The sequence below is a fragment of the Pygocentrus nattereri genome, chromosome 9 (assembly GCF_015220715.1).
Source record: "Pygocentrus nattereri isolate fPygNat1 chromosome 9, fPygNat1.pri, whole genome shotgun sequence".
NCBI lineage: Eukaryota > Metazoa > Chordata > Actinopteri > Characiformes > Serrasalmidae > Pygocentrus > Pygocentrus nattereri.
The window spans coordinates 31,591,785-31,608,767 of record NC_051219.1 but is presented as its reverse complement, the minus strand read 5'-3'; the positions used below and the strand labels follow the sequence as shown (position 1 = coordinate 31,608,767).

The window sequence follows — 16,983 nt, the reverse complement described above, 5'->3', positions numbered from 1 at the left end:
CTCCTCGTACAGAGAGCAGCAGTGTGCCTCCTGATGTAACGTCCACAGTGCCTCAGGAAAGAAACTCTCGAGTGGAGCTGGCGCCCAGTCCTGCTGTCCGGGGCATGAGCCGAGGCCAGAGCCGCTCCAGCATGATGGACACTGCAGACGGTGAGCAGTTACACACTTACACTCCAGTTCAGGTGACTGGATTTGGTATAAACCAACTCATCCTAAGGGTTTCATTAATTCAAATGAGTAATATGAGCATTTTCCTGTCATTGAAACCTCAGTGATCAATTTAAACATATGTCATGTCACAATATTGGTTGAACACATGTCTGTGAAGACTGGCGGTGCTCCCTGGAGGGTTGGTCATACTGGCTTTGTGCAGATCACCTCCTTTATGCCTGTGTAGAATTAAATGTCTTCTATGGTCGTAGTATAGATGTAGTTGCTTGGATATTGAAGACAACTTGTCAGACTACATGCATTATACCACAGGACAAGTTGCCTTGACTTTACTACTAGTTGACAGTTTAGTGACCTAGATGACTGAAAACCTTCACGGATACATTTACACAGCAATTTGTACCTTCATATGCAGGTATTTATGTGTACACACCACATTTTCTGCAGATATTAACACTACAATATACAGCTAACTGGGTTTGCACTTTATGGGCATGAAGTACAATATTCAATAAATCTGGATATCCCGATGACGATATGAGATGCAAGATATTATGATTAAAATAGTGTCCATCTGACTGGATATGCAGCAAATACTGATTTTCTTTGTGTAGACAGAAATATAAGGATCCTTAATAGATAATAGCAAAAAGTACAAGATTATAAATACAAAAATTTTAAAATGCACAAAATAAAAAATAATTTGTTTATTTTCTATGTAGGCTTAGAAAACAAATATATTTTTAATAAAATGCTCTGTATGGTGATGCAGGTTTGATGTGACATTAGCCTTTACAGCTTCATGCACTCTACACACAACTCTGAAAGTGAAGCATAGTCATCATGTTTGAAGCATTTTTTCAGGCTAGTAGTTAAAGCTACACAATGTCAGTTTTGAGGATTTGTCAGCTCTGGTGGAAAAGTGTAAATCTTATGTAGTGCAGCTTTAAGGATATAGTACTTTTTGAGCTGTGCCTGATTCACCATGTTGCCCTAGTTAACTCTGGTAACCAACATTTATACTACAGTTTACAACTCTGAGAACAAAGATGTTGACACATTTTTAATGTAGCCATTAAAGGATACCGCGCTCACCTTTAAGACCCTTTTGTTCATATTTTATTCTTTGCTTGTGAGACAGAGAATAATGTTGATGTGGACCAAGAGTGAGATTTTAATCCATGTTTTGCTCTCTTTTCATCCATCATGGGGTTGCTTATGTGACCATAGGAAAAGGTATTGTGGCAAGAGAGAAACAGTTGTTCAGTACAGTGGCCCCTGTGATTTTGCCTTCTTATCCTAACTGTGTTTGTGTATTATTGACTTAATGTGTTTGTTTGAAAAAGCTATTTGTGACAAACCCGTTTGTTCCTGTAGTAGATTTGTTATAGAAAACGTGATGTTGGTGATGCCTCTTTCCTTTCCTGTGCATGCGCTGATTTCTTGTGTAGCTAGTATTTTTTCAACACATCAGAGAATTGACGTGTGTGTGTGTGTGTGTGTGTGTGTGGGGGGGTGTGATTGTGTGTGATTGTGTGTTAGGAGTGCCAGTGAACAGCAGAGTCTCCACCAAGATCCAGCAGCTTCTTAACACGCTAAAGAGACCCAAGCGTCCTCCGCTAAGCGAGTTCTTCCTGGATGATGCTGAGCAGATTGTGGAAGGTAGAAAGGCTTTCAGCTTAAACCTCTTTTACGCATTTTATCTTGAATTTTTACATTATTTTTGTGGATCATAAGCTGTACAACACTGAGTCTTTGCCTCTGGCAGTAATAAGTTTGATGGTATCTTTAGACTGTGGCCTATTTGCACTAGCATAAGAATATGGTTTTCAATTAAACACTTTGGCTTTCTGGATGAGAGCATTTGCTAAATGCCATAACTGAAAAGTTAAAACACATAACATGACATTTTTTTTAATATATATTGCACCGTACTGTTATGTTTTAATGTGTATATCTTAGTCATATTATTAGAATATCTTTTCTTCACCCATGTAATCTGCAGTGCCCCAGCCCGATCCCAACACTCCACGACCAGAGGGTCGACAGATCATCCCGGTGAAGGGTGAGCCCCTGGGCGTGGTCAGTAACTGGCCCCCGGCACTGCAGGCAGCCTTGGCCCGCTGGGGGGCCACCCAGGCAAAAAGCCCTGCACTCACAGCCCTGGACATCACCGGAAAACCACTGTACACCCTCACCTACGGTCAGTACCACAAGGATATGGTGATTATTTGGAGCTCAAGATTGACTTGAGCCGAAAGATACATTGTTTTATAGAACCTAACATAACACTGCTCTCTTTACTTGCTCCTTGCCTTGTCTTCTGCAGGTAAACTATGGAGCCGCAGTCTTAAGCTGGCATACACACTCTTGAACAAACTGGGCACCAAGAACGAGCCTGTGCTGAAACCAGGAGACCGGGTAAGAATAAGTAACCGAAACTCTGCACACGTAATACTCCTGTCCAGCTGAGAGCAGTGCCATTAACAGCAAGGCTGGCAGAAGTCATCTGTTGTCCTGGTTGTGTTTGTCCTCTAGGTGGCGCTGGTTTACCCCAACAGTGACCCTGGAATGTTCTGGGTGGCTTTCTATGGCTGTCTGCTTGCTGAAGTTATTCCTGTACCAATAGAGGTGCCACTGTCTCAGAAGGTATGGGAGCACCAGTGCTTATGGGAGTTGACATCAGTTATTGCATTCACATGCACACAATAACCCAACCAAGTTCTTAGTTAGTTTGAGAAACTGGACCGTGCTCTATGTATTACAGTACTGTAGATAATGACTTTAAATATTGACCAATATGATGATTAGACACTTGTTCTTATCGACCTTTTGTGACCTGACTGTGACAGGATGCAGGAAATCAGCAGATTGGCTTTTTACTGGGTAGCTGTGGGATCAGTCTGGCACTCACCAGTGAAGTGTGTCTTAAAGGACTACCAAAGACACCCAGTGGAGAAATACTCCAGTTCAAAGGTTTGTGCTCAACAGTGTGGCCATCTGCCTAACTCGTTCACTCCCACTTTCTGTTTGCACTCTTGATGAATTACAAGTACTTTGATATGGCATGTGTGTGTTTTTGTGTGTGTGTGTATGTTCTCACAGGATGGCCTCGGCTTAGATGGGTGGTCACAGACACCAAGTACCTTACAAAGCCCTCTAAGGACTGGCAGCCACACATACCCACTGCTAACAGTGACACTGCATATATTGAGGTGAGCCACTGTGTGCATGTTTGTGTACATGTGAGCGTGTGTGCGTGTGTGTGCGTGTGTGTGTGTGAGAGAGAGAGAGAGAGCGAGAGATTTTTTTTTTTCTTCTTTTTTTTTTTTGTCCTGCTTTTTACACCTCAGTAATGGGTGTGATGCTTCTTTTTAGTACAAGGCCAGTAAAGAAGGCACGGTGATGGGGGTGGCTGTGTCTAAAATCTCCATGCTGACGCACTGCCAGGCTCTCACTCAGGCGTGTAATTACTGTGAAGGTGAGTGTCACTATAATACTTCACCATTTGACTCCAGCCTGAGTAAAAGCCTCTCATTACAACCTAGAGTTTGGACGCTCTCTGTGCTCCTGCAACATTACAAATTACACAGATATTAAAAGGCCCATAATCATTGGAAACAATTTTTTTTATTTAAGAGGTTGATGTAAACATTGTTTATGTTTCAAGACTTACCTTTCACCCCTCAGTCCATATACAGAAGCTAAGCTGCCAAATTAGCCTGTTTTTACTTATGTGTGTTTGTAATGCCACAAAATCCAGTGCTTTTACATATAGCCACCTATTTAGCCAATAACAGTTTAGCTCCGCCCTTTCACACTGAAGTTAGAAGGATTTGGGAAGAAAATAAAACACAAAATGTGGCTTCTACAAAGGTTATGGCACATTTCCTTTTATGTAGTTTTATTTTCTCCCAATATGTTAAACTCAACAAGTACATATACATTGTTCACAAAAATGTGTATGCATGCTTATGTATGTGTATATATAAATTATCATGTCAAAGTGAACTGTGATGGTCTTTGGCACATAAAAACACACACACGTCATAAAATGCAAGAAAAATATACGACACGACCTGGCATGGTTGGTTACTGTACTGTGCAAAAGCCAAAGACCACCCTTCCTTTATTTAATGATCAATTACTTAATTACCTTTAAAGGGTGGACACACTAAATACCAATCGATATTATATGTTATTAGATATTATTGAGGCTTCTGTGTAATTTTTTCTGATACTGAAACGTTAATAATTCAATGGCTAATGTGACTGTAAATTAAATACATGAATTGTATCCTCTGACTTTTGCAGAGAACTGTATAACCTGTATATTCTCTGCTGTTTATATTAGTTAGTACTTGTGGTTTGTCATTAGTTGGTTCATTTGGAAGTGTGTTGGTCGTCTCTGCTCTACAGAGACTGACTGACTCACTCAGCAGAAGATACAACAGTGTTGTCAACATTTGGAGCCCGGGCGTGCCAAATCATAACAGTTTATATAATAATCAAGATGCATATTGTTCTTGGGTATGTGTGTGTATGTGTTTATGAAGGTGCGTGTGTGTGTGTGTTTAAACAGGATATTTGCAGAGGAGTCTCTGGGAATTATGCCTGTAGTTAACAAACCAGCAAAACCAGGAAACGCTAAATAATTGAGCGAGTTCGTAATTCCTGTATACTTGCAGAAAGCCATGTGTTCTGCATCTGGTGAATATTTCATGCTACCTGCACAGATTCGGCATATACTGCCTGCGCAGATTCGGTACTGTTATTAAATAACAGAGCTGCTATAGGATGTGCTTTTTAAGACTGACATGTACTTACAGAACAAAACAGGGGTTTATCAATGTAGTTTGGTCAAGAAAGTTTCACAAACTCCATAAATACTCAATTTAAAATACATTTAAATCATGTTTTTGTCTTTTAGGAGAGACGCTGGTCAATGTTCTGGACTTTAAGAAAGACATGGGTTTATGGCATGGAGTACTAACGGTGGGTTTGCCTGTCTTTCCTCTTGTTTTAGATGTTCAGATATGCAGATGGTTGCAGTGTTGTTTAGGTTTCTTCTAAACTTCAGCTTCTGTTTTTATTTTTCCAGAGTGTGATGAACAGAATCCACACCATCAGTGTTCCCTATTCAGTCATGAAAGCCTGCCCTCTCTCCTGGGTGCAAAGAGTTAATGTCAGCAAAGGTTGGAACATCTTCTCTGTGCTTAAAGCTGAATTATTCATAACACTTGTTAGGTTTCCTTCAACGATTTTGCAGTTTCTTTTATTCAAATGCATAAAAAGCATTTTGCTGCCAGCAGCTTGTTTCATTTCATTTTTATTTCCCTTAAACCATAAAAATAATTAGTGTCACAATGTCATTTCTAGTTTAAAAAAATAGGACATAAGTTTGAAATTTCTCAATTAAGAATTTCACAAATCTTAAACTATGTACAAATTTTCTTTCGTTTAGCTTCGGTATCTTTTATAGCCTACTGTTGATATTTGTACCATTGGACTATTAATTAATAATGAGCAGACTTTTATGTCTCAGTTAATTACCATAGCTGACATTGACCAAAGGTGATGGCGCAGAAATGTAGCAGTTGCTTTCATGATGCCAATATGCTGACTTGCTAACATGGTGTGTTGTGTGTATCTGTGTGTGTGCAGCACGTGTAGCCCTGGTGAAGTGTCGGGACCTGCACTGGGCTATGATGGCTCATCGGGACCAGAAGGACATAAACCTGTCCTCTCTGCGAATGCTCATCGTAGCTGATGGTGCTAATCCCTGTAAGAGAACTAACCAGCGCTTAACACCGACAACTCTGTGTTGATGCTCCTCATCTGGATTCATGTGCTTTGTTTCTAAAGCGTGTGTGTGTGTGTGTGTGTGTGTGTGTGTTTTTTTTAGGGTCAGTGTCATCGTGTGATGCCTTTTTGAATGTGTTCCAGTCTCATGGGTTAAAGCCTGAGGTCATTTGCCCCTGTGCCTCCTCCACCGAGGCCATGACTGTAGCCATACGCAGGTAAATACACTCACCTCCTAACCTGATTTGCATCACATAAGGTTAGAGCTGAGAGATATATGTAAAATCTCAATTTTAAGTATGAGTGAAACCAAGTGATTATTCTAGAATCATATTACAAGGTTATTTATCATCAGGAGCATAAAATAAGAACAGAGGATGGATGACTTTTTATTGCCACGATATCCAGTTGTTTCACTTTCCAATAAATTTATATGTATATACACAGTACTGTGCGAAAGTCTTAGGTACCCAAGACACATTTTCAAAATCTATTTATTTGTGTAGTATGTGTTTATTTGCTGAGAAGTGTTAATATTTTAATAAACAAAATTTATATAATATTAATTAATAATGATTTATATATATGTATGTCATATAAATAATAAATAGTGATTTTATGGATGTTAGTGTGTTTGTTTAACCATTTTCAAGTCTCTCCTCGAGGAAGCCCAGTATTATATGTAGTTAAAAAGCAACTCCTGGTTTGACCAATCAGTGCTTCAGTAAATTGTGCTCATGATGTAATTGATGATATTAACAAGTCTCTGTGGTGCTGTGAAGTTGTCAAGGAAAAATGTGGACCCAAGAAATTCTGGTACTGCTACTTTTTAATGTTTTTATGTTTATTTGAATTATGAATATGACTTTATTCTAATGTATATTGTGATAAACTCACTGCTAAAGGTAAATTGTTTAAAAATTTGCTTCGATGCATTAAATTTCACACAGTACTGTGTGTGTGTGTGTGTGTCTGTATTGCCAAAAGTCACCCATCGAAATCATAAAATTCAGTTGTTCCATCACTTCCATGGCCACAGGTGTATAAAACCAAGCACCTAGACATGCAGACTGCTTCAACAAGCATTTGTGAAAGAATGGGTCGCTCTCAGGAGCTCAGTGAATTTCAGCGTGGTACTGTGATAGGATGCCACCTGAGCAAGTCCAGTCATGACATTTCCTCACTACTAAATATTCACAGTCAACTGTCAGTCGTATTATAAAAAAGTGGAAGTGATTGGGAACGACAGTAACTCAGCCACAAAGTGGTCGGCCACGTGAAATGACAGCAGAGTGAGTGGATGCTGAGGCGCATAGTGCACAGAGGTCGCCAACTTTCTGCAGAGTCAATCTCTACAGATCTCCAAATTTGGCCTTCAGATTAGCTCAAGAACAGCATAGAGAGCTTCATGGAATGGGTTTCCATGGCCGAGCAGCTGCGTCCAAACCTTACATCACCAAGCACAGTGCAAAGCGTCAAATGCAGTGGTGTGAAGTGCCGCCACTGTACTCTAGAGCAGTGGAGTTGCATTCTCTGGAATGACGAATCACGCTTCTCCGTCTGGCAATCCGATGGGCGAGTCTGGGTTTGGCGGTTGCCAGGAGAACGGTACTTGTCTGACTGCATTGTTCCAAGTGTAAAGTTTGGTGGAGGGGGGATTATGGTGTGGAGTTGTTAAGTTGGGCTCAGCCCCTTAGTTCCAGTGAAAGAAACTCTTAATACTTCAGCAGACCAAGAGATTTTGGACAATTTCATGCTCCCTACTTTGTGGGAACAGTTTGGGGATGGCCGCTTCCTGTTCCAGCATGACTGTGCACCAGTGCACAAAGCAAGGTCCATAACAACATGGGTGAGCTTGTATGGTGTGGAAGAACTTGACTGTATGTAAATGTGTGTGATTTCCCCTGCCTCTGTGTGTGTGTGTGTGTGTGTGTGTGTGTGTGTGTGTGTGTGTAGGCCCGGTGCCCGTGGTGCTCCTCTCCCTGCCAGAGCCATCCTGTCCATGGGAGGATTGAGTCATGGAGTGATCCGTGTCAACACTGAGGACAAAAACTCTGCTCTGACTGTGCAGGACGTCGGCCACGTCATGCCCGGAGGTTAGATCGTGCTGTACAGATGAATACTGTCGGCCTTCCGTGGCGTTAGAATTATTTTTAATACTTTCACCCTCACTCCAAATGTAGTGGATCTGCCAATACATGTTTAATGTCTAAAGTACAAACAAAATCCAGAATTCAAGATTGGTCCTTTTGATCATTTTTATAGATAACAGTATGTCGTACAGTTTCAGAAACCACATATGCAAGTGTACCTGACATTGTAATGAGGCAAGTGCAAGGGTAGTTGATGGGGTGCAGGTGCCTGTTACTTGTTAACTACATTAACCTCGTAGCACCAGTGTAAAACTGTGTGATTACATTTAGAAAATGCATAAAATTATCTAAACTTTTTTTTCTTTTTTTAAACCAAATTATTCCTCTAATTCATTGCAGTGCAACCATCTTGGACAAGTTAATCTATTTTCTGCTTTGCTGTTTACCAAACTTTGACCATGACAGCTGCACTAAGTTTCTTCTGTGTATTTCAGCTCTTATGTGTATAGTCAAGCCAGATGGGCCTCCCATGTTGTGTAAAACGGATGAGATTGGAGAGATTGTGCTGAACTCTCGGGCTGGGGGCACCATGTATTACGGCTTACCAGGAGTCACCAAAAACACGTTTGAGGTCTGACACAGAAAATTTTGAAATTTAACTGTTAAATACGTACCTTAATTATGTTTTTGTCAGTAAAATGTTTTGACAGGTTTACATTGTCATTGCAGTTTGTACAGCCATATGTTAGATGAACATAAAATGAAAAAAAATGCAGTAATTTCACTGATCTCTTAGCTCTGCTCATCTACATAACTGTTGTTTGCCTGTAGGTGATTCCTGTGAACTCTGGTGGAACTCCTATAGGAGAGATCCCGTTCACCCGAACTGGCCTATTGGGCTTTGTAGGGCCGGTAAGAACTTTATCCTGGTTTAAACTCCTGGTTTAAAATTATACTTAAGTACATTATTGACATTGTAAAGGGACAGATATATTTTTAAGATAAATGAGTGAAGAATGGAACCCCTGTTGGTTTGGGGAAGGTTGAACAAGGGGGTGTCGTCACCCCCTTCTGTCTTTCTCACAGCTGTGTTTGTGTCTCCTCTCAGGGCAGTCTTGTGTTTGTGGTGGGAAAAACTGAAGGGCTGCTGTTGGTCAGCGGAAGGAGGCATAATGCAGACGATCTGGTTGCTACGGCGCTGGCTGTAGAGCCAATCAAAACAGTCTACAGAGGGAGGTGAGCACACTGGTACTGCACAACAACACCATTGAATGCTGAATAGCCCTTTATAAGAGAAGTGCAGCAGTGTGAATGGGTTCTGACAGCAAGCTGTGTGTGTGTGTGTTTGTGTGTGTTTGTGTGTGTGTGTGTGTGTGTGTTGGTTACAGGATTGCAGTGTTCTCTGTCATGGTGTTCTATGATGAGCGTATCGTGATGGTGGCGGAGCAGAGGCCTGATGCCAGTGAGGAGGACAGCTTCCAATGGATGAGCAGAGTCCTACAGGTCTCATAAAGCACTCACATTCCTTAACCCATGTAGAATCACTCAGATAAGACTTGATGGGCATTTTCAGCATTTTTAGTTATTAAACTCAGTTGGTTAGAGTTTGAATAGTCACATAAAATATCATTACAGTCAAAAAACTAGGACATAGAAAGTCACTGATGCAAGTCACTTCTCTTATGAAGCATTAAAAGCTATTTGTCTCTTTGTGGAGAATCTTCAGCCTGATAAATAGGAGAGAGAGAGGGGGCAAGTTTACCACTGTTTTACATCACCTTTTAACAACACTCAATAAGCGTTTGGGAACTGAGGACACTAATTGTTGAAGCTTTGTAGGTGGAATTCTTTCCCATTCTTGCTTGATGTACAACTTCAGTTGCTCAACAGTCCGTTCTCAAGTTTTTGAGCATTCCTCAACTTTCCCAGTCTTTTGTTGTCCCTGTCCCAATTTCTTTGGAATGTGTTGCAGGCATCAAATTAAAAATGAGTGAATATTTGCTAAAAACAATAAAGTTTATCAGTTTGAACATTAAATATCTTGTCTTTTTAGTGTATTAAATTTAATCTAGGTTAAATCATTATTTATGTTTTACACAACGTCCCAAAATCATTTGAATTGGGGTTGTAAATTAGTTTAAAATGATCCCTCACTTAATTTAGCAAAAAAATGTTTACACAGAGTGTTATTCTGCACTGAAAATCATTGACCTTCTGCTCCAATCAACATTCACTGAAGTTTCAAATCAAACCATGACTTTTATCCTGTAAAATAAGAATTCAAGCTGCATTTGAATTAAAGACCTGAAGCTTCAGCGTCCTTTTCAACTAAACACATAGTCGAATTTTCATGGCCAACTCTAATTACAGCTTTCAGATTATCGTGCTAGTGTTTTCGAGTCTTCACACTGCTCTCATAGTCTGATATGTGGCATAATTTTCAAATTCTGGTTCTGTTAAGTTTGTTGAAGTTAAGTTTAGCACTGCTTTTCCCACTTTCTTAGGCCATAGACAGTATCCATCAGGTGGGGCTGTACTGTTTAGCACTAGTGCCAGCCAACACCTTACCCAAGACTCCACTGGGTGGTATCCATATGTGTGAGACTAAACAGCGCTTCTTGGAGGGCTCTCTCCACCCCTGCAACATCCTCATGTGCCCTCACACGTGTGTGACCAACCTGCCCAAGCCCCGCCAAAAACAACCAGGTACGTGCTTGGGTCTTTCAGTGCACCAGATTTCTATCTAAGTAAAAGTAATTTAAAGTACTTTAAGTTTCTAGAGTGATGTACAGATTTAAAGTTTCCAAGATAATGTATAAGACTTCTGCACAATATAGAATATTACAATTCCTCTATTTGTATTATATTAGTTTTTATTTGAATTTAATTCCATGTTACATTTTTACCTATTTTTATTGTTTTTATTTATTTTGTCCATATTGTGCCTTTATGACTTTTTGATATGTCTTGTTTGCTGCTGTAACTGCACAATTTCTTTTAAGATTAACACAGTGCTCTATCTGACAGTGGGAGTAGGTCCGGCCTCCATCATGGTGGGGAACTTGGTGGCAGGGAAGAGGATCGCCCAGGCTGCAGGCAGGGAGCTGGGCCTCATCGAGGATCAGGATCTGTCCAGGAAGGTGTGTACTGTACCTTTTCTGGAATTCATAACATATATATGAACATAGTGGGTATCAGAATGCGCTGATGGATGCCACTTTATACAAGCAAATTATACAGGCGAGCATACGCTATCATAATATATAGTTCAGTATGAAAATGCAATTGAAGTGCATTTAATATGGTCTTTGGCTTGGCTTTGACCCTCAAATGGCTAATTCTGTTGACTTTACTGCTCCATCCCTAGCTGATTCTTTTCAAATGGGAATTTCACCAATATTTGAAATTCTGCTTAGTTCATGTAGAGGTGTAAACAAAGTCATTAAGAGTGATTAATTGTGAAATGGTTCGTTGTAGAGAAATGTACTAACTCAGATTTTTATTCATTCCTTCATGGTAAATCTGAAAAAAAAAAGTAAAGAAAAAATAGTAATCCCATGATAGCTTTCTGTGAGGGATCTTTTAGAGGTATTATATACTTCAGACATCTGGTTCCTATCACTATCTGGCTCCGTAGGTTTCACTAGAATGCAGCATTTCACATCAGACCACTCTAAATGACGGTTTAAATCTTAAACATTTAATTATGTAGAAATTGAAAGACTGATGGAACTTGCCTTTCAATCAATTGCTTTAAATCCATATCAGGTAAAAGAAGCGATATATGCATTAATCACCTGTAAAAACACTGCATAACCGTACCTATTAATCTGTTGTCAGTGTTTTAGAGGCTTGGAGGAGGCTTTAAAAGTTTGTTGCTCTCTGTTTGTTTTCCACTCTTTGGTTGCGTGGGCCTCTAGCTCTCTATGTGGCCCATGACTATGGTAAGCCTGACTGCAAGCAGCTCTGCACTACTGCTTTTGTGTGTTTATGCCTGTGTTATGTGTGCACAGCTATGTAAGCAACAAGCAACTTCACAACAGTGCGAACACGTGCTGGCTGACCTGAGCTCTGACTCTCCATAGCCAGCAGCTACGCAGTCACAACATGGAGTAATGTTTTTCCTTTCATCAAGACCCAAGAGAGAGCAGCCTTCTCCTCTGTAGCAACATGCATTGCAATATCTAGTTACAAGTGTATCATCATAGGGAAACAAAGTGTTCATAATACTATATGCAATCATACTATATTTGGAACTGCTTCCCCAGCACTCTGCTTACATCAAGAGGGTCAAACCTGGCAAGCAGAGCAGATCAGAGGCTAATCAAAACTTCACAACATATTTCTAGAGCTTTGATTAAATATATTGAAACATGAGTACAGTGCTGCAGCACTAATTGGATTCCACATCTATTTACAAATCTATCTTTATGTGCATATACATTTGTACGGAAACATTTACAGCGGATGCACATTGTAATGCACAGTTACTGTTGACTTGCTGAATCTAATATATTGAGGAAAGTATGATGTAGCATGCCAGGGTTACAGGGTTATATTTCCAATATGTTAAACACCCCTAAAATTTGTCCATTTTTAAGCTTTTTGTCTATAGAGGATATATTATTTTTAACTTAGATTGTCAGCAATACATAAAACCAGGTATGTGGTACATGGTACATACATGGTACTGTACATAGGTGTGGAACAAAGTGGTAGTTGCCCTTGTGAGAGAAAGCAGTTATAAACAAGTAATGAAATGGACAGGGTGCTTTTTATCTAATGTAACGACCAGGTCGCAGTGTTTCCTCAGTGAAGATATTAACCTTTGGTGAGCTTTCTTTTCATTGAATAGGTTTATACACAGGCCTGTTGTCCTAAGTTGGTTGGTGATGGCTCTTTGTCATAAAAATCAAGGACAGTAAAAGAAATGCAAAATGTTTTCAAATGGTAAACAATATTAACACAAGATCTGCAATGGCTCACAAAGCAGCTTAGTCTGTCGTTTGCCTCTAATTCACGGGTGGAAAAAAAGACTTGCAGAAACACCTCATTTTCCACTAATCCATATAATATGTTTTTTATGTATAAAGCAAGCTGATGTTGCATGTTGCATATCACATTGCTAAAAATTACAGCAATGCATTCCAACAGAAAAAAAATGCTTTATTTTTTAAGCAAAAAAAGGGTGGCCCCCATGGGCTTTCATGCTTTTAAATGTTAAATAGCTGGGTCTTGAGCAAAATGTACATTGGAATTTTATTCAAATAGAGGCAAATCTCTACATAATATCTACATAAAAAATAACTTATAAGACAAACAACTCTGAATCGGCGCAAGAGAACTGTTGTTTATGAAAAATCAGCCCAAAACCCATTATTTAGTTCGGCTCCAGTCACATAAGCCCTTATTGCTGCAGGTACTGTCAGCAGAAAGAATATACAAACAGACACACTCTCACTCACTTGGTCTGCATGGTGCAGTGAGCAGCGTCCACTCTCTGCATGAACCTCTTCCTGCTTTAGAATGTGTCTCAGGTGTGCAGCTCACAGAACATCACTGCCTCTGTCCTCCCTCAAAGTTATTGTGAAGTTCTGTTCTTTTCTGTGTTTAGTAATCTTTGTATCCTTCCTGATGAACTCCTCTGGTGAAATGGGTAGATGTGCTTCTTGCTTAAGTGTTGAAGGTTTGTGTGTCGACTGCAGAGATAAATTGCAGAGTTGTGTGGCAGATCCCTCAGATTCAAAGCACAGAATAAGTGAAACTCATATGCCTTGCAGCATCAGTTCCTGTCTGAGGCACTGCAGTGGAGAGCACAATCTGATCCAGACCACGTCCTCTATATTCTGCTTAATGCCAAGGTAAGTCAGCAAGAACGATTATGTATTGAAGTCCAGACTCTTTAAGTCCCACCAGGATCCGATGGATACTTGTATATAAAATAATCACCATATTTTAGTCAAATATGAAGTAAAGTGAAATAAAGAGCTCATAGAACATCCAGTAACACCATGGAATTCGGAACTAGGCCTGCTTGTGCATGCTTATAGTATAGTGATGTGACAAAATTGCAAGCACTCAAAATTACTGCAAAGATTAGTTGCATTTGTGTGAATTCCTGAAGGAACTGCTGTTTGAACCTCAGTTTATCCAGTTCTTTTCAGAAAATATTATATCATAAATTGTATTATTAACAGATTTTAATTTTAACTTATTAAATAATAAATAATTAAGTAGTATGCATGTAGGTTTGCAAGTCTTAGATCACTCTAGTAATACCTGAATTATTTTGTGTTGCAGGGGGCAGCAGTGAGCACAGCCACATGCTTGCAGTTGCACAAGCGAGCAGAGAAGATCACAGCAGCCCTGTTGGAGAGGGGAGGCATCAACACTGGAGACAATGTAGTGCTGCTGTACCCTCCTGGTAATGAATGTTTTCCTCCATAGATAAATTGGTAAAGGAGTTTAACAGGCAAACTTATCTTGAATCTGTGCTTTGAGTTTGATGTCTCCGCTTTCCCTCCTCTGTAGGCATTGACCTCATTGCCTCTTTCTATGGCTGTTTGTATGCTGGCTGTATACCAGTCACGGTGCGACCCCCTCACCTGCAGAATCTGAGTGCCACACTGCCCACAGTGCGCATGATTATAGACGTAAGTCACACACACTGCACTTAGGCATCTGATCAAATGCAATACATGACCATTAGGGCTGTTACAGTTATTGGATAAACTGTATATTTTTTTCAATTAAGAATGTTTAATGTCTGGCTTGTTCTTATTAAGAGTAAGTCTTAGCAATTTTTATTGTTTGGCCTTTGTTTAAAAAATCCTGTCAAAATGATTGATGGTAAAAACCTTTCTCAATATATATGTGCCATAGGTGAGTAAAGCAGCTTGCATCCTCACCACCCAAACCCTCATGAAGACTTTACGATCCAAAGAAGCTGCAGCTAGTGTGAATGTGAAGACATGGCCTACTATTATAGACACAGGTATGGGGTTTAGATTCTCACCAGCCTGCTTGTGTCATATTGAAACTCTGACTGTCTTCAGGTATCAGTTCTAACACACGCAAGCACTGCTTAGACTGCTTTTGTTTTACCAGGGGTAAATGTCATCTGTAAGACGTGATTCACACAGGATCATTTCCCCAAGAGTCTCACCGATAGACCAGATTTATAGGTCATAGTCATAATGCTCATGTCAGCATTACACTACCAGTAATTCACTCAGTAAAAACATGGTGCAAGACCATGTGTAGCAAGTTTTGTTATTATGAAATTACCATCACCATGAATACAATTTGAATAGGACTATTACTGCAGGAGCTCAAGCTTAAGCCAGTTAGATTGCTCCAAAATGAATACTTGTTAGAATATTAAAACTGCAGACATTACAGCTTCTTATTAGAATAATTCATAGGTCTCATCAACTGTCATTTTAGTTATTGTATCTCCCCTAAGCAAGTTTGTCGTGTTTTCAACTGTCCCTCTGTCTGTGTAGATGATCTTCCAAGAAAGCGGCCGCCACATATCTATAAACCTCCCACGGCAGAGATGTTGGCCTATTTGGACTTCAGTGTATCTACTACCGGCATGCTGACAGGAGTCAAGGTAAAGGGTCTTACACTCCATACTGTTCTGTTCTATTGCGCACCTCTTGCTAGTGATTATGTTGACTAGAGCCTGACTGATATATCAGCAGCAAATCTAACTTTTATAACAATGTGTAAAACAAATAAAAACATTTACGTGAAAGTTGCTGGGAAGCTCTGTCTCAGATCTACTGTTTTAATTCGTTTTACATTTCTGCTGTTGATTAAGTTTAAGAAATGTGACAATTAATAGAACAATAATCTTTAATGGACATATTGGGTCTGCATAATAACTAGGAGTGCTGTGCAGGTCCTGAGCTGTGTGCTGTTTTTACTCTCTCAGATTTCCCATGCAGCAGTGAGTGCTCTGTGTCGCTCTATTAAGCTGCAGTGTGAGCTTTACTCCTCCAGACAGGTGGCCATCTGCCTCGACCCCTACTGCGGCCTGGGCTTTGTGCTCTGGTGCCTCTCTAGGTAACATACATGTAGAGAAATGACTATGAATACATTAGCAACAAAGGTGTTTTGAACCAGTATGTCATTTTTGTTTATTTGTTTATTTATTTAAATAATTCTGCTCTACACTAAAGGTATCCATTTACTCCCAGTACTTTAGATTTTGTCTCAGTTGATAAAAAAAAATTATGCACACTGCTGGACAGTTTTTAAACCTTTTTTTTAAACATTTATTTATTTATTTTATTTTATTTTATTTTATTGGTTTATTTTTATTTAATTTGTTTTTGCATAATTGTTATGCTATGTGTTGAAATTTCATGCGAGTGGTTTAATGAAATGGTCCAAAAGTAAAAATTCAATAAACCTCTACAAGGTTATGTACTGACAGCGATATTTACATGCAGATATAATACAAAGAAATACATAAGGAATTAAAAAATGTAAAAGTTTCTGAAGATTAAGTAAAGAGCAATTATCGTATTCGTATTAGTTTTTTTGTGGATTTAGTGTACAGTACTGTGCAAAAGTTAGAGATAGCTCTTTTATGTCATTTCCAGTCAAAATGGCCATTAAGTTATCTATTTTGCAGAGTCAGGAATTGAAAACAGAAAACATACATTTAACATAAAATTACACAGAAACCTCAACTAACTATAATATGCAATTTTAGTATTTAGTGTGTCCACCTTTTGCCTTTATTACAGCTTCCATTCTTTTTGGGACACTTGCTCTCAATTTTTTTTTTTAAAGAAATCTGCAGGGTTATGTTTCAACACCTCCAAAGTTCAGTCTTAGAAGTGAAGTTGATTGCATTTTCTGCTTCTCAAACACATTCAATAACATTCACTGTCCTGAGACTACC

At 39.4% G+C, this 16,983-nt stretch overlaps 1 protein-coding gene across 4 annotated transcripts in view; it reads left to right on the top strand.

Moving 5' to 3' along the window:
- Positions 1 to 16,983, top strand: part of dip2ba (disco-interacting protein 2 homolog Ba) — a 66,743-nt gene that overhangs the window by 44,068 nt on the left and 5,692 nt on the right. The window contains exons 6-32 of one of the 4 annotated variants that reach the window (XM_037541132.1): positions 13 to 150; positions 1,402 to 1,407; positions 1,714 to 1,833; positions 2,177 to 2,374; positions 2,501 to 2,592; positions 2,710 to 2,820; positions 3,024 to 3,147; positions 3,277 to 3,386; positions 3,550 to 3,652; positions 5,102 to 5,166; positions 5,273 to 5,366; positions 5,836 to 5,955; positions 6,077 to 6,191; positions 7,930 to 8,069; positions 8,561 to 8,697; positions 8,898 to 8,978; positions 9,175 to 9,302; positions 9,455 to 9,569; positions 10,571 to 10,772; positions 11,094 to 11,206; positions 11,987 to 12,010; positions 13,847 to 13,927; positions 14,367 to 14,490; positions 14,598 to 14,719; positions 14,949 to 15,060; positions 15,572 to 15,681; positions 16,006 to 16,136. In XM_037541132.1, the coding sequence (XP_037397029.1) occupies positions 13 to 150; positions 1,402 to 1,407; positions 1,714 to 1,833; positions 2,177 to 2,374; positions 2,501 to 2,592; positions 2,710 to 2,820; positions 3,024 to 3,147; positions 3,277 to 3,386; positions 3,550 to 3,652; positions 5,102 to 5,166; positions 5,273 to 5,366; positions 5,836 to 5,955; positions 6,077 to 6,191; positions 7,930 to 8,069; positions 8,561 to 8,697; positions 8,898 to 8,978; positions 9,175 to 9,302; positions 9,455 to 9,569; positions 10,571 to 10,772; positions 11,094 to 11,206; positions 11,987 to 12,010; positions 13,847 to 13,927; positions 14,367 to 14,490; positions 14,598 to 14,719; positions 14,949 to 15,060; positions 15,572 to 15,681; positions 16,006 to 16,136 (3,016 nt within the window). The remainder of the gene's footprint in view (positions 1 to 12; positions 151 to 1,401; positions 1,408 to 1,713; positions 1,834 to 2,176; positions 2,375 to 2,500; positions 2,593 to 2,709; positions 2,821 to 3,023; positions 3,148 to 3,276; positions 3,387 to 3,549; positions 3,653 to 5,101; positions 5,167 to 5,272; positions 5,367 to 5,835; positions 5,956 to 6,076; positions 6,192 to 7,929; positions 8,070 to 8,560; positions 8,698 to 8,897; positions 8,979 to 9,174; positions 9,303 to 9,454; positions 9,570 to 10,570; positions 10,773 to 11,093; positions 11,207 to 11,986; positions 12,011 to 13,846; positions 13,928 to 14,366; positions 14,491 to 14,597; positions 14,720 to 14,948; positions 15,061 to 15,571; positions 15,682 to 16,005; positions 16,137 to 16,983) is intronic. The other 3 variants (XM_017707661.2, XM_037541133.1, XM_017707669.2) reach the window with 3 other exon arrangements.